General features: G+C 43.5%; 1 protein-coding gene across 1 annotated transcript in view; it reads left to right on the plus strand.

Annotated features, from left to right (window-relative positions):
* fras1 (Fraser extracellular matrix complex subunit 1) overlaps nt 1–16358 on the plus strand; it is a gene marked incomplete at its 5' end in the record, with an annotated part of 133067 nt that overhangs the window by 109003 nt on the left and 7706 nt on the right. Inside the window, 16 exon segments of the mRNA XM_083673255.1 lie at nt 3832–3972; nt 5817–6044; nt 6883–6996; nt 7611–7761; nt 8019–8178; nt 8941–9109; nt 10894–11140; nt 11373–11717; nt 11910–12070; nt 12362–12509; nt 13194–13399; nt 13799–13955; nt 14399–14599; nt 14905–15092; nt 15381–15656; nt 15869–16101. Of these exon segments, the coding sequence (XP_083529381.1) occupies nt 3832–3972; nt 5817–6044; nt 6883–6996; nt 7611–7761; nt 8019–8178; nt 8941–9109; nt 10894–11140; nt 11373–11717; nt 11910–12070; nt 12362–12509; nt 13194–13399; nt 13799–13955; nt 14399–14599; nt 14905–15092; nt 15381–15656; nt 15869–16101 (3125 nt within the window).

A 16358-nucleotide genomic window follows, 5' to 3' on the forward strand; every position in this document is an offset into this window, starting at 1 on the left:
TCCATATCATTTTTCATAAACTGGTTTAGGAGATATTTATAAAAGTCTTGGCCCTCCAAGCCATATTCATCTTTTAGCTCTTCGAAGCTCTGTAGCGCCCCCTTTGGCATGTGGGTGCAGTAGGCTGTGAGGCCTCGCAGTAGGCTTGTGGCCCAGTATCTAAACCTGTTGTCCAACATAATTAGGTAAGAAGTCTGAGTCATAAGCACACCACTAAGACATTTCCCAGCTACTTTCAAGTTTTGTGATTTCATTCCATCTCTTCAGGGCTAGGTAATCCATGGATTATCCCTATCTGAAAGGTATCCTATCAATCTGTCATCAGCAATCATTGCTTGGATTGGAATTTCCTTCTAGCTTCATAGTTTGGGTTGCACCAGCAGACAAGCGGCCTTATCTGGGCTGCATAGTAAGAGTATTTTAGACATGGTAAAGCCATCCCTCCCATGTCTTCTGGGAACTGCAATGTTTTAAATCTGATTCTACAGTAGGTTTCTTCCATTGCCATATGAATCTCGACAGGAGTATGTCCAACTCGGTAAACTGCTGTATGGGCACCTCCATTGGCAGAGTCTGAAAAAGTATAATAATCTTCGCAGTGTGTTCATCCGTTCTAACAGATTCTATCCTAGAACTCAGAAAGGGATGAAGTTCTATTTTTTAATGTCTGCTTTGATTTTGAATACAAGATACTTCATATATTCTGCATCCCAGTCAAGTCGGTAATTTTCTCTGAGCTCATTAGGGGGGAGATCATTTAAAGTTACAGTGCTTTCGGAAAGTATTCAGACCCCTTCACTTTTTCCACATTTTGTTGTGTTATAGACTCAGTTTAAAATGGATTAAATGAAAAGAATTTGGCATCAATCCACACAAAATACCCCAGAATGACAAAGTGAAAACAGGTTTTTAGAAATTTCAGTAAATGTATTAAAATTGAAATACAAAAATACCTCATGTACATAAGTATTCAGACCCTTTGCTATTACCCTTAGCTAAAATGCAAAAATGTCTTCAACAAATCACTCAGTAAGTTGAATTGAGTCCATCTTAATGCAAGGTAATATAAAGTTAATATAATATAAAACAATAGTTTATGTAATTTTGGAATTAATATCTTTGTTTTTATAGGGTCTCTGATTTGCATAGGAATCAATTACAAACTCTGGGATCAAGTTGTCATTACAAACTGAGCAAATGGAGAGGAACAAAACTGCTCAGGAATGCAACCCTGAGGCCTGAGAAACAAAAATCTACAAAGTCTAATGGTGGAGAGGAAAAAGCACAGTCGATGGGACAACATCATCTCAGTCACTCTGCAAAATTGGTCTATAACCAAGTGGCCAAAAAGAATCCCTTAATGGAAAATAATCTATCTCATATCCATAATTGTGTTTGCAACAATGAATTCAAGTGATACAGCAAAGAAAGTGGCTGGAAATGTGTTTATTTGGTTTTTACTACAAAGCATTAAGTTTGGTGCAAATCCAGCACATGCAATGCAGTTTCTACACCATCTCCCGTGTGAAGAATAGTGGTAGCTGCATCAAGTTATGGGTATGTTTGTCACTGGCAGGGACTGGGGAGTTTGTCAGGATCAAGAGAAAATTATAAAATTTGCTGAGTTGGTAGTGACATCCTAATCTGCAGTGTGTAATTGATTTTTATACAAATCAGAGACCCTATAAAAACAAAGATATTAATTCCAAAATTACGTTAACTATTATCCTTGCATTAAGATCCTTGCATTCAACTTATTGAGTGATTTGTTGATGACATGTTTGCATTTTAGCTAATTTTAAGAGTGTCACAGAAAAGGGTCTGAATACTGATGTACATGAGGTATTTCTGTATCGCTTTGTCATTCTGGGGTATTGTGTGGGGATTGATGGCAAATTCTTTTAATTTAACCCATTTTAAATTGAGTCTATAACACAACAAAATGTGGAAAAAGTGAAGAGTTCTGAATACTTTCCGAGGGCACATGAGTTTTAACATGAGTTTTTTGTACATTCTATTTAAACCCTGAGAGAGATTCAAATACATCAATAGATGGCACCGACTTCAGTTCTCCTCCTGTCATCTTCATGCCTTTGATGTTGTCATTTTGCCTGGTTAGCTGACCCAGGGGTTCAATAAACTAGAGCAAAAATCAGGGTGGAAATCGAACAACCTTGGCACACACCACATTGTAATGTAATTGTATTTGAGAGTTCACCATTGACTTTGGTTCTAGCTGTTGGCCTATTGTATACTGCCTGAATTGCTCTAATTAAGTCAATGCCCAAACCTGCTTAGAACCTTGTAAAGGAAACCCAGTCAAAAGCATTGAACCCCAGAAGAACTGCCTCTTGGTTGTTTTTCTGTATATATCTCATGATGTAATGAATGTCTGATATTGTCTTGAGTCTGCCTTTCTCTGATAAACCTTGTTTGGTCCAAAGGAATACATTCTGGTAGGATCACCTCTATTTTCTATGCAATAATGGAGGTGTACAATCTACTGTATAATCTATATTCAGGATGGATGTAGGTCTATAAACCCCACAATCCAATCTATCTTTCCCTTCTTTTGGTATGACTGAAATAATAGCCTCCATCCATAATTCCCCCTTCTGCATTGCCCAGTTGCATACTGCTAGTCGAATGGGATCAAGTTGTCTCTTAAATGTTTTATACCATTCTGAAGGGAATTCGTCTGCACCTGGGGATTTTTTTTTTAATCTATTAAAACCTGTCTGCATTTCGTCCATAGTTATTTCAGAAATGAATTTATCATTCTGTTCCTCCGTAACAGTACAAACACATTTAAGGAGTTTCGAAACTCATCATTGTCTGTTTGTGGTTGTGTATATCAATGATTATAAAATATCTCAAAGCTCCTTTGTATTTCCTCAAGTCTATGGTGGAGTGTCTTTGTTTTAAGGTTTGTTATCTTTGAAAACCGTATTATCTGCTTGTTCTTTATGCAATTTGTAAGCCAGGACTTTCATTTCATTTGTTTCCCACTTTCCTTCTGCTTAAGAAGGTTTCTTTTGTATTAGAGTATAGATATCGCTGAGTATAAGAAGTATTTCATTCTTTATTCTTTTAATTTCTTGTTTTACATTTGGGTTTACAGTGTCCCTCTGTCACTGTTTCAATTCTGTCGGTTCTGGAGGTTGTTGAACTTCTCTTGTCTTAGTTCTTTTAACAGAGAAGTGACAGAAATGATTGTCCCTCTCAGGACAGCTTTACCAGCATCCCAAAGCACAGACGGAGACACCTCCCATTATCATTTTGCTCCAAATACAGATTAATGTCAGTTTTATATATTGAGCAACGTAACCAAAGTACCTTCAACTTTCCCTCTTATCAAAATAAATCTCTCCTCTCTTTGTCTTTAGTTTCTGATGTGTTCAATACTTGATATCAATAGAGCTACTCCTCTTTTATGGCCTGAATTATACAAGGAAGAGAATAAATATTACCCCTTTATAAACCACCCCTTTTCAGTTTTGCATGCTCTACTTTTGCAGATATGCAATATAAGCTTTATCCTTTTTCAATTTAGCAAGGATTTTACCTTTTTTTTTTAAAGGATTTCTCTGTCAGTTGTGTATTTTTCTTGAGTCTTCCCCTAGTTTCCGGCCCCTTCCATGTTCAGATTTATTCTATTTTAATAGATGGAATTCGAAAGTTGATAGGTTTTTTTTATCAACATGTCGAGAGCGTGTCTCTTAAGCTCCCATCAGGTTGAAGATGTCACCGGAAGCCGTGTGTGTATGTTATTCTCTTTGTGAGTGTATTCTCCTGAGATGATGACAATGTTGTCCTGTGTGTCGTGTTCAGGTTGCCCAGACGTTCTATGTCACCATCCGACCTGTGGACGATTCCCTGCCCCTGCTGCAGGTCCCTGGGATGAGGGTTCAGGAGGGAGTGAGGAAGACCATCACAGAGTTTGAGCTGAAGGCCACCGACGCTGACACAGAGGTGGGTACAGTGGGCCATCATTCTTTGACACAAGCGTCAGTGTTTTACCTCTAGATGAAGTGAAAGGCGGAGGGACAATATTGTGCTATATAGAATATATTATACTGTATATCCTATATACACTCATTGAGCACTTTATTTGGAACACCTGTACACCTTCTCATGGTGGAGGTGGTGTAATGGTGTGGGGAATGGTTTGGCACACTTTGGGCCTGTTAATACCAATCAATCATTGCTTGAATGCCACAGCCTATTTGAGTATTGTTGCTGACCATGTACATCCCTTCATGGCCACAATTTACCCATCTTCTAATGGCTACTTCCAGCATGATAATGCACCATGTCACAAAGCAAAAGTCATCTCAAACTGGTTTCATGAACATGACAATGAGTTCAGTGTTCTTCAGTGGCCTTCCCAGTCACTGGATCTGAATCCAATAGAACACCTTTGGGATGTGGTAGAACGGGAGATTCACAGCTTGAAAGTGCACCTGAAAAATCTGCAGGAATTGCGTGATGCAATCATGTCATCATGGACCAGAATCTCAAAGGAATGTTTCCAATATCTTGTGGAATGAATGCCACAAAGAATTGAGGCTGTTTTGAGAGCAAAGGGAGGCCTTACCCAGTATTAGTATAGTGTTCCTAATAAAGGGCTTGGTGCGTGTATAATATTGCATATGCACTATGAAAGAGACTCAACATACCCGAGCAATATGAGACTCACTGGGGATATTGCACGCCAAACAGAACTACAATAACAACAGGGGTCGTTTAACATTGATACTTAAAATCAAATCAAATAAATCTTTATTAATATAATGAAAAGGTTCTGGACGGCAAAGATGTTTTATTTGCTGACTTGTTTTGGAGAAAGCTCCTTCATCAAAGCATGTAAAGCGTCAGCAAATAAACCATCTTTGAAGGGATCAAGTTGCCCTCCAGAACCTCTTTTCTGTATATACTTCATAATCCACCCCTCCAGCAGTCCAACTGAAATTGAAAAACTCTTTGAGTTTTGAGCGCCAGCACTTTTCAGCAATCTTTATTTATATAGCACATTTCAGACACAAATGCAATACAATGCACTACACAGGAACAAATAAATGAAAGGAAAGAGAGGAAGTAAAAAGGCTGCAATATCAAGTGTTTCTTATCGTATGAAGTCAAGAGGAAATTCAGCAACTGCTAGAGGATAATGGAACTAGATTAAAATGCTTATTTACAGTTGAAACCAGTGCGTTTCCACCTGTAGCCTTCATCTGAGTCTTTTTTTTCAGGCAGGTGACGATGGCGTCTTTCATAAGATATAATGTATAAACAGAGCTGAGGTAATAGAATAATGGAGAGGAAATGAACCCTGACTGGACCTTTACTCTTGGCGGTATAGAGGCCAGAGGAGAGTAAAGGAAGGCAACCTGACTTCAAGCCTCTTGATTAAGTTATGTCGTGAAATTCAAAATTCAAATATTACGCTCCATTAGCATGTGGATAGGGGTGCGACGTCGTCGCCTACACTACAGTAGAAATGATGAAATTCTTAATGAAAACGATCTATCACACAACTCCTTCTTTTGACGTGGAAAATGAATGGCAAAAACTAGGCCACCGTGCCCAATCTGAGGCGGAGACGGTGACTAATGATCTCTCACTCTCTCTCTCTTTCTCTCTCACTCTCTCCCCCCCCTCTCTCCCCCCCCCTTCCCAATTCCCCCTTTTCTCCCATCCCTGTCTTTCTTTGTATCCCTCTCTCCCTCTCTCCTCCTTTCCTCCCTGTCTTTACCCCTCTCTCTCCCATCCCTCTTTTTTTTTCTGCCTCCGTCCCCCTCTCCCGTCTTTCTCAGGAGGAGTCCATCACGTTCACCATCGTCCAGGCCCCTCGCCACGGGACCATCGAGAGGACCAACAACGGCCAGCACTACCGGCAGACCAACACCTTCACCATGGACGACATCTACCAGAACCGTGTCAGCTACAACCACGACGGCAGCAACTCCCTCAAGGACCGCTTCACCTTTACCGTGGCCGACGGCACCAACGTCTTGTTCATGGTGGAGGAGGGCGGGAAGGAGGTGAGGGGCACGGAGGGGCACGGAGAAGGGCTTGGAGAGAGTGAGAGAGAGTGTGTGTGTGTGTGTGTGTGTGTGTGTGTGCGGAGGGTGTGTGTGTCAGTGTATGTTTGTGTGTGTGTGTGTGTGTGTGTCAGGGTTTTTTTATAGCGAGGGTATGACAGAGGCTCAGAGTAAATTAACTTCACGGGTTGTCAGTTTGCCTGTCTATCCCCTGTGTCTGACTTGTCACTGTTAATGGAGGGCACAGTTTAGCTTGGACAGCAGGTCTTTGCTATCTCTTTTTCTTTGACACTTCTCTCCCTCCCTCTCTCTCTCTCCCTCTCTCTCTCCCTCCCTCTCTCTCTCTCTCTCTCTTTTTTTTTCTCTCTTTCTCTTTCTCTCTCTCCCTTTCCCTCCCTCTCTCTCTCTCTCTCTCTCTCTCTCCCTCTCTCTCTCTCTCTCTCTCTCTTTACACCTGGGGAGAGGGTGTATTACGGTGAGAAGTGTCAAAACAGTGTTAACAAAAATTTACTTCACTGCTGCACACTCTGTCTTAGAGAGAGCATCGCTCTGTGAAATGTAATATTTATGGTCCAAAGGGAGGAAGGATGATATAGTGGGGTCATTTATCTGATTTGGGGATTTAAGCGATTTACCTTTTTTCATTTTTAACTCAACAAATAACATGACTGGAAGTGAGCATTTTAAATAAGTAAAATCTGAAATATTTGAATTTGATGACATTTTTTTTCTGACAACTTGTGACACATTGCCTCTCAATGTGGAGCTAGAGATACAATTTCCCCCTTTTCCCAGCAAGGTTGCCTACATGCTGCTTTCCTCCTTTGCCTTTGTGTAGATAGTGACAGCTGCACCGCAGAAGTTTAAGATTGACATTCTGCCTGTGGATGACGGCACTCCTCGTATCGTCACCAACCTGGGTCTGCAGTGGCTGGAGTACATGGACAACAAGGTAAACACAGTTAAAGGCTGACTGCTTTCTATCATAAACTGTCACTTTTTAATTGATTCATTTTTTCACTGTGGGGTTTTACATAATTGCCGGATTGTTTGACAATGTAAGTACGGTAAAGCTTTTTCGGGAAATGATATCAATATGGGAACCGCAACTTTTTCAACTATGGGCATTTCTTGTGACTTTTCAAATTGACAGTAAGGGCTGACAATAAGTAATGCCATATAAGTAATTCAATCTTCAAAGTGAACATAAAAGTTAGAATGAATACATACTGGTAATTGTATTCAGTAATTGCTCCCTCATTGACATTTGCGTGGCTTTAACTTTCCCCACTAATAGAAAGGAAACGTCGCACAGTGCTTGCATTCAATGTGTGTTGCACTAGCTCCCCCTACAGGTTATGTGGAATAACACCTCTTAATACAAGTCATAGATTTAAGTCCACTTGTAATGAATGGAAAGCAAACAGCACACACACTTCTCCTTGGATTAAAGACCTCTCGATCCAAGTAGTTTTCTAAAAACCTTCTATTTTGACTGAAGGGGGGGTCCTTAACTCCTCTGAATGGAAAAGTAAGCATCGCACTGTTTGTACTCCTGTCTCCCAGGCAACCAACCTGATCTCTAAGAAGGAACTGCTGACCATGGACCCAGACACAGATGACGGACAGCTGGTCTATGATGTCACCACCGAGCCCAAACATGGCTTCCTGGAGAGCAAGCTCAAACCTAGTGCTCCTATCAGCACCTTCACACAAGGTACAGTCCTGGCCAGTGTGAAACCCTCTGAATAGAGTTCACTGAATGTTTTAAACCATTTCGGTTTATAGTTTCTGCACTCTTCATGTGAAAATACATACAGTTTAGGTCATGATCACAACACAATAAATACATATTTCATTCACAATATGTGGTGTCGCTTTACACATATCCTGTATAATTTGTATAAAAACAATAAAAAAAATTTTTTTTTAAAAAGGTCAAAGTTGTGCTAACGATGAACCTGTGCCCTCCAGCTGACATCAACCTCGGGCTGATCCGCTACGTGCTCCATGAGGAGAGCACCAAGGAGACCAGCGACCACTTCAAGTTCCTGGTGAAGGACAGCAAGCCCAACGTGGTCAGTGACAACGTCTTCCACATCCAGTGGTCCCTCATCAGCTTTCAACACAAAAGGTCTGTATCCCCCCCCCCCAACCTCAACTCAGTCATCCTCTCTTCTCATCCTGTCTTTTCATCTTCTCTTTCAATCCTCCATTTCCATCCTCTCTTTTCATCTGCTCTTTCCCTCCTCTTTTCATCCTGTCTTTTCATCCTCTCTCTTAAAGTATTCATGGAATAAAGAATACACACCCACGGCGATGTGCTGACTAATGGAACATAACTCAAAACATAAGGGGCTCCCTGAGCAAGGCTATTGATCTGAAAAACGCTGGTGAGATTAATATACGAGAGAAGAGTGTGTGACTTTCCTTTTCATTACGTTTGGATTTTTCCCCTCTTTTCATGTCATTCAGAGAGATACAAGTCAATTACAGAGATAAGATATTGCCTTAGATATTACCTTAATAAAATGTGAGATTGAGCACAAAGGCAAACACCAATTTGTTACCGCTTCATCCTAAATATCATTCAAGTAGGGCCTAGAGTTTTTCCTGACCATGTGGCCTGACCAGGAAGACTGCTGATGATGACGAGGAACAAACCTGGTCTGGAAAGTGAACCTGCAGTGTGGTTTCCCTGTATCCTGTATAGACCTGTATCTCTCAGCCTTATGTGACAGGCGGGGTTTTCAAACCTGGGTCTCCCATTAGGCGTCTACCATTAGGTCAAGAGGACATCCTCAGGCAGGGCTACTGTACCCTCATCACAAGAGCGTGATTCCAAATCACCTCTGCTACATTGACATGGCTGACAGCGTTTCCCTACCCCCTACAGTTACAACGTGAGTGAGAAGGCTGGCACGGTGTCGGTCACAGTGAAGAGGACGGGCAACCTGAACCAGTATGCCGTCGTGCTGTGTCGTACAGAGCAGGGCACTGCCACCTCCACCTCCAGTGTTGGCTCACGGCCCGGCCAGCAGGACTATGTGGAGTACGCTGGGCAGGTAAGGACATCACCACCACATACTGTAATGGCACCTTCAACTGTTTCTGCTGTACCAGCCGTCTGCCAAGGCATGGCAGTCAGGCCATTTAGTCCTTGTAACACATACAGTGCCCTGCGTAAGTCATGGGACAGTGAAGCATTTTTTGTTCTTTTGGCTCTACACTCTTTTCAATTACTGTGAGGTTAAAGTCGAGATTCTCAGCTTTTATGTGATGGTGTTTGTGTACCTATTGGTATCACCATTCAGAAAAAATGCTTTACTTAAAAAATGCTTTACAAAAAAAAGAATTGTCCCATTATTTACACAGGGCTTCTAGTTCTGTTGTTGAGTTTCCTGTTTCTCTCTTTCCATCACGTCTCTTTCTCTCTCCATCTCCTCACTCCTCCTCTCAACCTCCTTTGCCTTCTTCCAAACAGCCTCCGCCTCTGCCCTCAACTCCTCTGCCCTCAACTCCTCCCTTTCCTTCAAGAAGGCGTCTGTCTTCTCTTTCAACCACTCTACCTTGATTTTCACCTGCTGTTGTTCCCTCCTCAACACCTTGTTGTCTCTGTTAAGCTGCTTTATTCCCTCAGAGAGGGCCGCCTTCACTCCTTCCATCTCCTCCTTCTCTTTCTCCATGGCCTCCATAGCACTCTTTAGGGCCTCCCACTGTCTCTCAATGTCTTCTCTCGCTTTGTCCATGTTTGCTAATGAATGTGGAATACTGCACTACACTGAGTTGAAATGAGTTTGGAATGATTTACATCCGTTGTCATGGTATCGATTCTTGTCTCATAACTGTTGAACAGCATCATAACTTCTATACATTCCAACATTCTAAATGACACAATCATGCAATGACATCATGCAAAGAAACTTCTTGCCTGGGCTTGAAATGGGTTTTGCATTCAGGCAACAATAATTAATGATTTAAAATGAATTGACCTCTATGAGCAACCATAGATGTTCCCATTTTGAGTTTCCATTTCTCCCCTCACCTGCTCCAATAGGATGGGAAATGACAAATGTATAGGAAATACTAGTTTAGCCTGCACTATTGATTAGCTCACAGACTATTACAAGGATAGTTCACTCTTTCTAAAGCTTAACCATGTTTTCGATATGCCTTGAGTCAGTGGAGCATTGAATGAAATCATGACGCATGCAACAAAAACATTTGATCAGGAATTGATGAAAATGACTGATATAGCTTTGGATGTAGTGGTTAATTCTATAAAATGGATATTCCCGTGAAATCCAACATTGATATTTGTGCCATGCCACTGAACTAAACTAGCTTGCCAGGTAACCTACCCACTGTGGTGTAACAGGCAACCGCATGGATGTAGATTTCACTAGAGACTGGGGGCACATGGAGTAGAGTAAGCTGATACTAAAAACTTCAGAAATTAAATTTAGCCTCAGATAAATCTGTCATATATTGAAACATGTAATTCAAAGTTATACTAATGTCAGAAATGAATGACTACAATTTTCTCAATATCTGTATTATATATTACTCTAATCCAGTGCTTACCAAACATTTTACAACTGTGGAATTGTAATGAAAGGCTACAACACACATGTTCCACTACTTATTATTTACAAGGCAGTTATGAGAAATATGACAGATGTTTTACAGAATAAGTTAAACTAGGCACATCATACCTACAGTACATACACTGTGTAAACATTTGGTTTGAACATCCTGGGTACAAGAAGACATCGATGCTTCCTGCTACACCATACACACTACAGCACCTAACACCTCTCTCCCCCACCCCCCACCCCCCACCCCCCAGGTCCAGTTTGATGAGAGGGAGGACATCAAGGTGTGCACCATCGTGATCAACGACGACAAGGTGTTTGAGGGCGTGGAGAGTTTCCAGGTGGAGCTGAGCCTGCCGGTCTACGCCCTGTTGGGTCAGGTGACGCGCGCCAAAGTCAACATCAACGACACGGAGGACGAGCCCACTCTGCAGTTCGACAAGAAGACCTACCATGTCAACGAGAGCACCGGCTTCATCATCGCCTCCATCGAGCGGAAAGGTCAGGACGAGGCCACCACTGTATTCTTGAGCAATAGAGAGCACTATATAGCATTGAACTAATTTCCCCTTGGTGATTAGTATAGTTATTATCTATCTATCTGGTCGCCATTCCTCCAAACCCATAACCATCTGCCAAATACTGAGACCATGTACTGCATAACAGCTCATAGCCCCTTATAAAAGCCTTTAAAAATGCTATAAAATACCCCTGCTTCTCCCTCTCCACCCAGGTGACACATCTAGCACAGTGTCTGCCCTCTGCTACACCGTCCCTAAGTCAGCCCAGGGCAGCAGCCTGCACGCCCTGGAGTCTGGTTCAGACTACAAGACCCGCGGCATGACGGGCGACAACCGGGTCATCTTCGGCCCGGGCGTCAGCATGTCCACCTGCGATGTCAAGCTGATCGACGACAGCGAATACGAGCTCTCCGAGGAGTTCGAGCTGGTCCTATCAGATGCCTCGGATAACGCCCGTATGGGGGACGTCATCGTGGCAAAGGTGGTCATCGATGGGCCTAACGACGCCTCGACGGTGTCCCTGGGCAACGCTACGTTTACGTTCAGTGAGGATGCAGGTAAGAGATGGAGTTGACTTGTGTTGTACTCTGTTGGATCTTGAATTAACTCATCACAACACTTCAGTGTAAAAACATCATAACCGTAGGTCTACAGTATATTCCCCCAGACTATGTTTGTTTTTTTCCAGTGCATGTACAGTACTTTGAATGATTAGTATTTTAACATTGAACTCTGACCTCTCCTCTCAGGTACCATAGAGATCCTGGTGCTGCGGCAGGGCAGTGACCTCTCGTCCGTGACCTCTGTGTGGTGCGCCACACGCCCCTCTGACCCCGCCTCCGCCACCCCGGGGGTGGACTACATCCCTAGCTCCAAGAAGGTGGAGTTCAAGTCTGGCAAGACTCAGGAGGTACAATAAACAAGAGTCATCTTCTGTTTTACCATATGCCTGTAGGGCCTAGATTCACAAAACATTAGTGTAGTCTTACCATTTATAATGCATGTTACAAATGTGGATAAGCATTTATTTTAAGTTCAAGAGCCTCAAAACATCTGAAACTATCCATTTGATTTTCATGTGTGTGCATTTAGGTGGGCACTCCGATTTTGTTAGCGTAAAAGACATCAGCCCTTGTGGAACACCTTGCAGGCGTTTTCCTCATTGAACACCACTGTTCCTCTCGTGCCCCTCTCTCCACAGACGTGCAGTCTGACCATCATGGACGACATCCAGAACCCCACCATCGAGGGATCCGAGTCCTTTGTGGTCTTCCTCAGCTCCCCCCAGGGGGCCGTGCTCCTGGAGCCCTTCGAGGCCAACGTGGTCATCACAGACACCTTCCAGGACAGTAAGTACATATTAAAAACTAAAACATTAAAATTCTAATCTTCTAAACATTTTGACCCTAAGGGCCATAGTTTTGCGGGTTGCAATACATACAATTGTACTCTACATACAGTACATTATATACAAAACAGGGGGCTATACATAGACACAATGTAGAAGGAAAGATTATGAAAGTGCAAGTGCAATGTTGTATATACAGTAGATATCAATCTAGCAAATAACATCTGATCAAATCTAAAACATCAGGACCCTTTATTCTCTCAATAGAAGTTGTCCTAAGCACATATCTTGGATCAGTTGGTCCTCCTGAAGTTTCCTAACCTTAAACATTACAGGGAAAGAACATACAACTGTTCATCAGTGTTAAGGGGGAACTTCATCCTACTCCTCCCATTCATATTGCCTCTGACACTGAATAAACCAGATTTATCAAGACCTTGACTATAATCAATTAATTTGTGCATTATTTCAAGTACAATATGTAACTTACAACCTGAATGGGATGTTTATGTTTAATTTTTAAAAAATCCCAGTGTCAAAGTTGCTTCCTTAGTGAGTAAGACAGTGAGGGCTAATCAACTACAGCCAAGGTCAGCGCCAAATCAGGAAAACTCATTTCAAAAATGCAAAGAAAAAGTGTGGAACATCCCTTTAATCATATATCTTTGCCTCCCTACCTCCTCAGTTCCCAGCATGCAGTTTCAGAAGACGGCCTACAGGGTGAAAGAGAAGGAGAGCGTGCTGCACATCCCCATCATCCGGACGGGAGACCTGACCTACAAGTCCTCAGTCCGCTGTTTCACACGCACGATGTCAGCCATGGTCATGGACGATTTTGAGGAGAGGAGGAATGCTGATGACTCACGCATCACTTTCCTCAAGGGGGAGAAGGTACAGCACAGTGGGCCGCTCACCGTCACAATAAATAAGAATAGAATATATGGTTATAGTTTACTCAAGGCACTGCTACTAGTATAGGGATGCAATATACTGTACACTCTTACAAAAAAATGGTTCCCGAAGGTGTTCTTCTCTGTTCCTGTGGGAGAACCCTTTGAAGAACCCTTTTCTATGTAGAATCCTGGGAAGGGTTCTCCCACAGAGACAAAGGTAGAACCTTTATTCAGAGTGTATGCCTGCAGTCACATCTCGTCACACTCACGTTCAAGTTTGAACAAAAAAATGGTTGTTATCACAGCTAAGATTGTCATTGTCTCTCTCTCATTTTCTTTGGTGACAAAGATCTTTGTGATAAATGCCAATAAAGTTTGGATTTGATTTGTATCACAGGTGAAGAACTGCACGGTCCACATCAACGATGACTCGGTGTTTGAGCCTGAGGAGGAGTTCCAGGTGCATCTTGGGACACCCCAGGGAGACCACTGGAGTGGGGCCATGGTGGGCATCAGTGACATAGTCACGGTCACCATCACCAATGACGAGGATGGTAAGATCCCACGCTTTCACTGACCTCAGTTTTCTCCCCGATGTTTTCTTTCCTATGAATGGCAGTGTACACACACACACACACACACACACACACACACACACACACACACACACACACACACACACAGACACACTGCTACTGCTGTATAAGCAGTGTGAGTAGATAATACCCTCTTTTCAGCTTATGTGCACTTTACATCCTTCATCTTTTCACCACAAAAAATAGTTAAGACAGGAAACATCATGAATGATTTCAGTATTATACAATATCACTAATATCCTGGTTAATTCTGGGTTTTGTCAGAGGTTCATATGTACATGTGTTAAGTTCCTGTTTTCAACCCTTTTTCACCCGTGTTCCACACCTCCATTGGCTTCACACGTCCACAGTGTGAAGCCATGACTTCGTACTGAATATTATACTGTGCGCTCTTTCCCCAGCCCCCACCATAGAGTTTGAGCAGGCGTCCTACCAGGTGCGAGAGCCCCCCGGTCCAGATGGCATCGAGGTGCTCAACATCAGGGTGAACCGTGGAGGGGACCAGGACAGGACCTCCAAGGTGCGTTGCAGCACCCGGGACGGATCGGCCCAGTCCGGAGTGGACTACAACCCCAACAGCCAGGTCCTCAAGTTCACCCCCGGTCAGTGTGTTTACCTCAACCTAGGTCAACCTAAGTCAATAATACGGCCAGCACTCTCAAGTTTAGGTAAAGAAAAATGAATTTATATTTGATACGTATCAGTAGTAGCACAGAGGTAATCTATAATGGATCAAACAGTGCCTACAGCACCCAAAAACATATCATCAGATTTTTTTTTTTAGCACCTTTTCCTTATTTCGTTTTTCAATCTATCATCACACTCTTGAGCGTCCTTCAACTGACCTTTGACATGTTCCCCTTTATCGAATATATTTAGAATGTTTTCTCATATTTTTGGTCTACAGGAATGGACCACATCCTGTTCAAGATTGAGATCCTGTCCAATGAGGACCGGGAATGGCACGAGTCGTTCTCATTGGTCCTCGGGCCCGATGACCCTGTGGAAGCGGTGCTCGGAGAAATAACCGTGGCAACAGTGACTATTCTGGATCAGGAGGCTGCTGGGAGTCTCATCCTCCCTTCCACGCCCATCGTAAGGAAGCAAGACTTTTTGACGAGTCTAAATATTTCACTTGTGAAAAAAGAAATGAAATTGTATTGCTTTCTCTTGAACTTTATTCAGGACATCATTGGTAGAGAATAGAAGATGGGTCAAGCCCCCCCCCTTTCAAAATCAGTTGCAAATGGACGTAGCCTATGTTCTCTGGCTGCGAACAGACAGTCACACTTACCTTGTCGTCCAAGGGAACAGGAGTGAACCTTTCTGAATGTGATGCATCCTCAATCCTCCCCCCCCCCCCCCCACCCCCCCACCCTCCAGGTGGTGTCTCTGTCCGACTACGACCACGTCCAGGAGGCGACCAAGGAGGGCAGTAAGAAGACCCCATCGCCCGGCTACCCGCTGGTGTGCGTGACCCCGTGTGACCCCCACTACCCCAACTACTCTGTGATGAAGGGCCGCTGTGAGGAGGCGGGCATCAACCAGACCTCGGTCCACTTCAGCTGGGAGGTGGCCGCCCCCACGGACACCAGCGGAGCCCGCTCCCCCTTCGAGACCGTCACTGATAGCACGCCCTATACCAGCACTAACCACATGGTGAGTGGTGGGAAATGAGTGGTGGGATAATTGATAGATGGTTACGTTAGTGAGTGTGTGTGTTCTGTCAATGTATGCGGGTGTTGGGATGGTGGGTTTGCATGCATGTGTGTTTAATTGGAATGTGTGTGTGTGTGTGTTATGTTGTTTTTGTGTGTATATGTACTCTGTATAGACACATATCAGACAGTGATGTGGTGTGTTTTTTTCAGGTCCTGGACAGTATCTACTTCAGCCGGCGTTTCCACGTGCGCTGCGTGGCCCAGGCCAGGGACAAGGCCGGCCATCTTGGCACCCCGCTGAGGAGCAACATCGCCGTCATCGGCACGGATGGCTCCATCTGTCACACCCCCGTCACCACGGGAACCGCCCGGGGCTTCCAGGCTCAGTCGTTCATCGCCACTCTCAAGTACCTGGATGTCAAACACAAGGAGCACCCCAACCGGTGAGCCAATCAAATGAAATCGAATTATCTCATCAAAATTCAAATCAAGCACAGGGAATTTCACAGTGCTGCTATGGGCTTTACACACCGCAGGGCCGACCCGAACCGTATTGTGCTGGCTTGGGTATATTCCCTTCACGCTGTCCATTCCAGCCCTGTTTCAGCAACTGTGATGGCAGTATAATCAGGGCAGCCCAGTACAGCTCAGCTGGGCTCAGCTGTAGTGTGAATTAGGGCTTTAGTGTTAGGGCTGGGCT

The sequence above is a fragment of the Argentina silus genome, assembly GCF_951799395.1.
Source record: "Argentina silus genome assembly, chromosome: 7".
NCBI classification, from domain to species: Eukaryota; Metazoa; Chordata; class Actinopteri; order Argentiniformes; family Argentinidae; genus Argentina; species Argentina silus.